Genomic DNA, 7,318 nt, shown 5'->3' with positions numbered 1-7,318 from the left:
CCCAGTGTCCCCAAATCCCTGTTTCCCTCCAGTGTCCCCAACTGTCCCCAAGCCTTGTCCCCGCTTTCCCTCTCCCAAATGTCCCCAAATCCTTGTCCCCCCCATCTCCCAGCCCCTGTCCCTTGTCACCATCCCCCCCAGACCCAAATATCCCATCCCCACCTTCCCTGTCCCCAAATCCCTGTGTCCCCCCTGCCCCGTGTCCCCCAATGCCCCCCAGCCCCATGTCTTGCTCAACCTTCCCTGTCCCCACTGTCCCCAAATCCCTGTGTCCCCCAGCCCTCAGTGTTCTCCAAACTGTCCCCCAGACCCCCCCATGTCCCGTCCCCCCTCCCTGTCCCCAAGTCCCCATGTCCCCCCCTCCCGCGGTCTCTGTCCCTTTAAGAGCCCCCCACGTGTCTGTTTATACCCGACGCCACTTCCGGGTCCTCTCGCCCCGCCCCCTCCCCCTCCTCCAATCGGCTTCCAGCACTCCCAGCTCCGCCGCTTCCTATTGGCTGCCGAGTGGAGGCGCGGCCGCGGTTGGCCCCGCCCCCGGCGCGGGGGAGGCCCCTGCGGGTCGTTGGCGATGGATCTGGAGGGGCTGCGCAAGGAATACCGGGGGGACACCGAGGTGGGACGGGGGGACACGGGGGGGACTGGCCCGGGGGGACCCCCCAGGGTGTCCCCAGGGCCCGGGGACCCCCCCCTTCTGTAAGAGAACCCCCCCGCCGGGGGTATCCCCCCCTCAGCCCCCCCCCCCAGTGAGTCCCCAAGCCACGGGGACACCCCCCCAGCCAGGGTGACCACCCCCAGGATGTCCCCAAGGCCCTCAGGACCCCCCCACCGTGCTGGCAGTGACCCCAGGACCAGGGCACCCCCCCCACCCCGAGCTGTCCCCAAGGCCTGGGGTGACACCCTAAGCTGCCCCAAGACTTTGAGTGACCCCTTAATTTGTCCCCAGGACCTCTGTTGACCCCTTAAGTTGACCCCAGTATCTGAGGTCACCCCCCTAGACTGTCCCCAAGACCTGAGATGACCCTCTAGGTTGTCCCCAAGACCTCAGGTGACCCCCCCCCAGGTTGTCCCCAAGACATCAGGTGACCCCTTAACTTGTCCCCAAGACCATGGGTGACCCCCCAGACTGTCCCCAAAGCCCTGGGGTTCCCCCTCCTTCCCCTCACAGCTCCCCCTGTGCCGGTGTCACCCCCTCCCCTGCATCCAGCGGGACCCCTCCCCGTGTCCCCACACCCCAGGGTGTGTCCCCCCGTGCCTCACACTTGTCCCCCCCCCCCGTGTCCCCAGGCCTTCGAGGAGCAGCACCTGGTGTCCCACGATCCCATAGAACAATTCCAAGCCTGGTTCCAGGAGGCTCGGGAGTGCCCGGACATCGGGGAGGTCAACGCCATGTGCTTGGCCACCTGCTCCAGGTGACACCGGGGGGGGGGGTGACACGGGGGTCCCCTGGCCTTGGGGGGTGGGGGTCCTGTCCTGTCCTCACCTCCCCCCCTTTCCAGGGATGGGAAGCCCTCGGCCAGGATGGTGCTGCTGAAGGGATTCGGGAAGGACGGATTCCGCTTCTTCACCAACCACGAGAGCAGGAAGGGCAAGGAGCTGGTGAGGGCTCAGGGGGGGCTTGGGGGGCGGTTTTGGGGGTGCTGGGTGGGCTCTGGGGCTCTTGGAGGGGCTTTGGGGGTACTGAGTGGGTTCTGGGGGTGCTGGGGGGCTCTGGGAGTGCTGGGTGAACTCTGGGGGTGCTGGCGGGTTCTGGGGGTGCTGGAGGGGCTTTGGGGGTGCTGGGTGGGCTCTGGGGGTGCTGGAGGGGCTTTGGGGGTGCCAAGGGGGTTGGGGGTGCTGGGGATGCTGGGGGTACTGGGGGGACACTGGGGCTCTTGGGGGGGCTCTGGGAGTGCTTGGAGGTTCTGGGGGTGCTGGAGGGGCTTTGGGGGTATGGGGGGTCACTGGGGGGCTCTGGGGGTGGTGGAGGGACTCTGGAGGACTGGGGGGTGCTGGGGGGACACTGGGGGTGCTGGGTGGGCTCTGGGGGTGCTGGGGGGACACTGGGGGTGCTGGGTGGGCTCTGGGGGTTCCCCAGGATGGCAGCACCTTCCCAGCCCCTCTGCACCGTCCCTGTGATGCCAAACAGCCCCGTTTTGGGTTAAGGCCATGCCCACCCCGTGGGGGCACCTCCTGCTGCAGCAGATCCCGGGGTTTCCCGGATTTCTGGAGCTGGGAATGCTGTGGGAGCGCTGACAGCTCCCTCCTCTTCCCCCCAGGAGTCCAATCCCTTCGCTTCCCTCGTCTTCTACTGGGAGCCCCTCAGCCGGCAGGTGAGGGGGGGGGTCTCCTGGAGGGGTGGGGGGAGCACAGAGGATTCCTTGGAATGGTGTCCAGGGGGATCCTGGGGCTCCCACAGAGCATGGGGGGGTCACACTTGGATGGGTCCCACCCCCTGAGGGTGAGGTGTGATGGGGGGTGGCCGTGTTTTGGGGTGGGAAAGTCAGGGGAATGGGGTGGAAAAGTCAGGAAATGGGGTGGAAAAGTCAGGGAATGGGGTGGAAAAGTCAGGGAATGGGGTGGGAAAGTCAGGGAATGGGGTGTTTCCGTGCTCAGGAGCCCCTTTGGAGCTGTTGTCCAGGTCCCAGGCGATGGTGGTGCCTGTGTTTTGGGGGGAGCAGTCAGGGAATGGGGTTCGGGAGCCCCCTGGGAGCCGTTGCCCGGATCTGAGCCGCCGTTCCCGCCCCAGGTCCGGGTGGAGGGCTCCGTGAGGCGGCTCCCGGAGGAGGAATCCGAGCGCTACTTCTACTCCCGGCCCCGGAGCAGCCAGATCGGGGCCGTGGTGAGCAGGCAGAGCTCCGTCATCCCCGACCGGGAGGTGAGCCCGCCCTTCCCGAGGGAACCACCAGGGGCTGCCCCATCCAGCGCCCCCCTCACCCCTCCCCGTTCCCGCAGTACCTGAGGAAGAGGAACGCGGAGCTGGAGGAGAAATTCCGGGACACGACGGTGCCCAAACCGCACTACTGGTGAGTCCTGGAGGGCTGTGAGCAGGGGGTTCATCACCCCCTGCGCCCCCCTAACGCCCTGCATGCCCCTGCCAGGGGTGGGTACATCCTGGAGCCGGAGGTGGTGGAATTCTGGCAGGGCCAAACCAACCGGCTGCACGACCGGATCGTGTTCCGGAGGCTCCGGGATCGCTCGGCCCCGCTGGGGGCCATGACCCACCCCGGCCACGGGGACTGGGTCTACGAGCGCTTCTCCCCCTGAGGATCCCGCTCTGGAATGCCACCTGTGCCAGAGCCACCCCCCTCCCTGCCCCTCGTGGTGTGCTGGGAATCGCATCCCGAGCTCCGGGAATTCCCGGCGCCTTCGTCTGCATCCGCTCCCCCAGCGCTGCTGGGGGTTAATTAATCGTGTTAATGATTGTGGAGAGACCCCAGTTGTGACCCCAGTGATCCCCTCCCTTCCCCAGTCCTGCCACTGCCACTGCCTGTGCTCCATGTTTTAGCTGGAATTGTGTTTTAGCTGGAATCCTGTTTTAGCTGGAATCCTGTTTTAGCTGGAATCATGGAATGTGCTCAATTCCCAATAATTGCTCTTCTTTAATTGACTCATTAATGTCACCACGGTGTCACCCCTGGCTCTATCCCAGCACCAGTCCTGCCACTGCCTGTGCTCCGTGTTTTAGCTGGAATCATGGAATGTGCTCAATTCCCAATGTATTATTGCTCTTGTTTAATTGATTTATTTCATTAATGTCACCACGGTGTCACCCCTGGCTCTGTTCCAGCACCAGTCCTGCCACTGCCTGTGCTCCGTGTTTTAGCTGGAATCCTGTTTTAGCTGGAATCATGGAATGTGCTCAATTCCTGATGTATTCTTGCTCTTGTTTGATTGACTCATTAATGTCACCACGGTGTCACCCCTGGTTCTGTCCCAGCACCGTGGGACCTCTCCCTCAACCCTCCCCCTGTCTCCTCCTCCAGCTGAGCTTGGAAAAATCACATCCGGATGTCCCCGAGGAGGTTTTGGGTTAATTTTTACCCACACGGGGCCGGGCTCTCCTGGAACAGCCGGGAATCCCAGCCCTGGAGCCGGCACTGGGTCACATCCCAGTGAAACCAGGCCCTGATAACCTTCCCCCTCCTTCCCTGCTCCGTGTTTGCCATCCCAGCCTCTGGATCGTGCTCCCCCCGTGGGAACCACATGTGGATATCACTGGGAAAAGAGGGGTCAGGGACCCCAAAATGGGGTAAAACCCAGCTTCAGTTGGCCTAAAATAGGGTAAAACCCTAAAACTAAAAACTAAACCCACCCCAAAATGGAGCCGGAGAACATCAAACCTCCCCTATAAAGCCCCCAAACCCCTCAAAAGCGTCCCTGGAGAACCTCAGACCACCCTTAAAAATCATCTGGAGACCTTCAAGCCACCCTAAGAAGCCCCAAAACCACCCCTGAAGAACCTCAACACCCTCCCCCTTCCCCAAAAAGCCCCCAAAAAGGTTCTGGAGACCTTCAAAGAGGTTCTAGAGACTCTCAAACCACCCCGAAAACCCCTCAAAGCTCCCCCACCCCAAAACCCCCAAACCTGCTCCTGAAGAGCCTCAAACCACCCCAGAGAGGGTCTGGGGGACCCCAAGCCACCCCAAATGTGGTTCCCACCCTGAATGGGGGGAAGGGGGGCTGTCACATTCCCCCCCCCCGTGCCGCTGTCACAGCCCCTCCCAGTCGTGCCCATCCCTCGGCACTGGGAGGGACAGGAGGGGACAGAGGCACAGGAGGGGACAGCGGGGTGTCCCAGGAAGGGGCTGGGCCCCCCCCCCCCAGTCCCGGCAGGAGGAGCAGGACCCGAGCCCAAACCCCCCGGGATGGATGTTAATGATCCCACGGGCTCCTCCCTCCTCTCCCTCGTCGCTCCCTTCCCGGGACAAAGAGCAGCCCGAGAGCAAACACGGCCCTGGCACTGCCCCCGTGCCGGGAAACGGGCACTTGGCACCCGCCGGGCTTTTGTCAGAGCTGGGAAGTGCTCGGAGCCTGCGGAGCTGGGGCACGGCCGCGCCCTGCGGGGCAGGGAGGGCACCGCGGGCGCCCCCCCCCCCGTGTCCCTGGAACCCCGGCGTGTCCCTGCTCCGGGGGATCGGGCATTCCCCGGGATGGCTCCACTCCCAGTGGGGTCCTGGAGGGATCCAGAGCCCTCCTCCCACCCTGCCAGGCTCGATCCAGGGATGTGCTGAGCTCTCCCTGGAGCTGCCTCTGCTTCCACTGCCCCGGGGTCAGGGATTCCCCGGGCTGGCTCTGCTCCTGCTGGAGTCCTGGAAGGATCCAGAGCCCTCCCACCCGGGGTCTGGGATCCACCAAGATCTCCCTGGAGCTGCCTCTGCTTCCACTGCCACGGAGTCAGGGATTCCCTGGAATGGCTTTGCTCCCAGTGGGGTCCTGGAAGGATCCAGAGCCCTCCCACCCTGCCAGGCTGGATCCAGGGATGTGCTGAGCTCTCCCTGGTTTATTAACAGCACTTAATTAGCAGCAAGTGCCAGAGCTTCCAACACCCCCAGCAACCCACCGGGAGCCCCCCGGGGTCGGCTCCCCCCTTCCAGCAGCGGGGAGTGATTCCCTGAGGAATGCTGCTCCTCCCGGGAGCCCCCCGTGGAGGCAGCTCGGGGGGGGACTGGCCCAGCGGGGCAGGGAAGTGTCACATCCCGAGTTTTGGGGGTCACTTGGCAAGGACGCGGCGTGGGACTGGGAGCTCGGGATCAGGAATGGGATGGGGGCAGAGCTGGGTGGGCTCTGGGCTCGGGGGGAGTGTCCTCATCCCAGTATGAACCAGTCAGCCTGGGGAGGGGCGGTGGGAGGGACGGGCTCAACCATCCCGGGTCCGTGATTATCCCTGGGATAAACCCCATCCCGAGTCCTCTCTCCTCCCGGGGCCGCGTGGATCGGCATTCCCGGGGTGGCCGGAGGGTGACATCCCGCCGGGTCACTTCTCCTCCCTCTCGGCGGCCCCGCAGAGGTTCGGGTGCTCTGCCAGCGTCACCCTGACTTTCTTCTTCTCCTTGAAGCGCCCCGAGTGGGAGACCTTGACGTGCTTCCCCTTGGTGCTCTTGTCCACGAGCTTCTCCAGGCGGGCGGCGAAGCCGGGGGGTCCCTCGGGGCCGGTGCCCTCCTGGGGGTCCCCCCCGGGGGCCGCGGGGCCGTCGGGGGTCTCGTAGAGCACCGTGGGCGCTGCCTGGCGCTTCCTCAGGAACGTCAGCTTCCACCAGCCGTGGCTGTCGGCCATCCTGGAACGGGAATTTGGGGAGGGTCGTGCTCTCTCCTGGGGGGGGGAGGTGTTCCTTGGACCCCCAGGATGTGATTCCAGAGGGATGGAAGCCGGCGCTGGCTTCGCTTGCGGTGCTTCCCCGGTGGGATCCGCGTGGGATCGGGGCTGGGGGAGGACCCCGCGGGTACCAGGAGGGGATGCTCCATGCCTTGGGAATTCCGCGGCGCCGGGAAAAGGCCGCTGGCAGCGCCCGGGAGGTGCCTTATCAGCCACGTGTAGCGGGGCAGGGAGGGAGCCCGGTGAGCAAACAGGAACAGGAACTGGGAGCAGGTGGGAGCTGGGGAGGGGCCGGGGTCCCACCCCGGGGTTGGGGTTGCCTCTCGCTGGAGGGGACGGGCGGGAGCGTTGGAAAGGCTTGGGAATGTTCCGGGAACGCTCCAGGAAGGCTCCAGCGATCCAGGAAGGCTCCCGGAGCCGCGCGTGGCTCCAGGGCAGGAACCCAGGAAGGCGGAGGAGCCAAAGGCTTCCCTGGCCGCGGGCAGGGACGGGATTCCCGGCGCCCTGTGCCCATCCCGGGGGTCGGCGCGGCCCCGTGTCCCCCCCGCGGGGCTGGGCCACCCCCGCTCCCTCCCTGCCCGGCCCCTCCCCGCTGTCACCCCCTGGCATCAATTTGGGGGGATAAAAAAAACCCCCTTGTCCCCGCTGGGAATGGGGGCGAGGTCACAAAAATTAGGGCCACCAGTGGGGTGGTGGCCCCTGTGTCCCCCCCCACGCCCCCCCTCCGTGCCAGAGCCAGGTGGGGCCACCCCCGATTGGTGTCCTCGGGGTGTCCCGGGAGTGTCCCCGGGGTTCCCACACCCCGTCCCGACCTCGGACACCCCGTCCCTGTACCTGCTGCTCCCACGCCCGGGGTGTCCCGGGGGTGTCCCGGGGGTGTCCCGGGGGTGTCCCGGCCGGGGGGCGCGGGCAGGTGCCGTTCACCTGCCGCCGTCCCGGTGTTCCCGTCAAGGTGAACCCGCTCCCAAACCCCTCCTGCCGGAGCAAACAGCGGGGCCGGGCCAGGCTCGGCTGAATATTCATGAC

At 65.6% G+C, this 7,318-nt stretch overlaps 2 protein-coding genes across 2 annotated transcripts; one reads left to right on the top strand and one right to left on the bottom strand.

The window, feature by feature from the left end:
* Positions 1-523: 523 nt before the first annotated feature.
* On the top strand, positions 524-3,565 carry PNPO (pyridoxamine 5'-phosphate oxidase). The gene is made up of 7 exons (XM_027631897.1): positions 524-613; positions 1,285-1,409; positions 1,497-1,596; positions 2,256-2,309; positions 2,726-2,854; positions 2,932-3,002; positions 3,078-3,565. Exons 1-7 carry the CDS (start codon positions 569-571, stop codon positions 3,241-3,243), a joined length of 690 nt encoding a protein of 229 aa, XP_027487698.1. The 5' UTR covers positions 524-568; the 3' UTR covers positions 3,244-3,565.
* Positions 3,566-5,459: 1,894 nt separating this feature from the next.
* On the bottom strand, positions 5,460-7,278 carry PRR15L (proline rich 15 like). The gene is made up of 2 exons (XM_027631898.1): positions 7,127-7,278; positions 5,460-6,254 (listed from the first exon to the last, which is right to left on the bottom strand). Exon 2 carries the CDS (start codon positions 6,251-6,253, stop codon positions 5,954-5,956), a length of 300 nt encoding a protein of 99 aa, XP_027487699.1. The 5' UTR covers position 6,254; positions 7,127-7,278; the 3' UTR covers positions 5,460-5,953.
* Between the last annotated feature and the right edge of the window lie 40 nt (positions 7,279-7,318).

Source organism: Corapipo altera, unplaced genomic scaffold (genome assembly GCF_003945725.1).
Source record: "Corapipo altera isolate COAL_440 unplaced genomic scaffold, ASM394572v1 61400, whole genome shotgun sequence".
Taxonomy (NCBI): domain Eukaryota; kingdom Metazoa; phylum Chordata; class Aves; order Passeriformes; family Pipridae; genus Corapipo; species Corapipo altera.
This window is presented reverse-complemented; position numbering and strand designations above follow the sequence as displayed.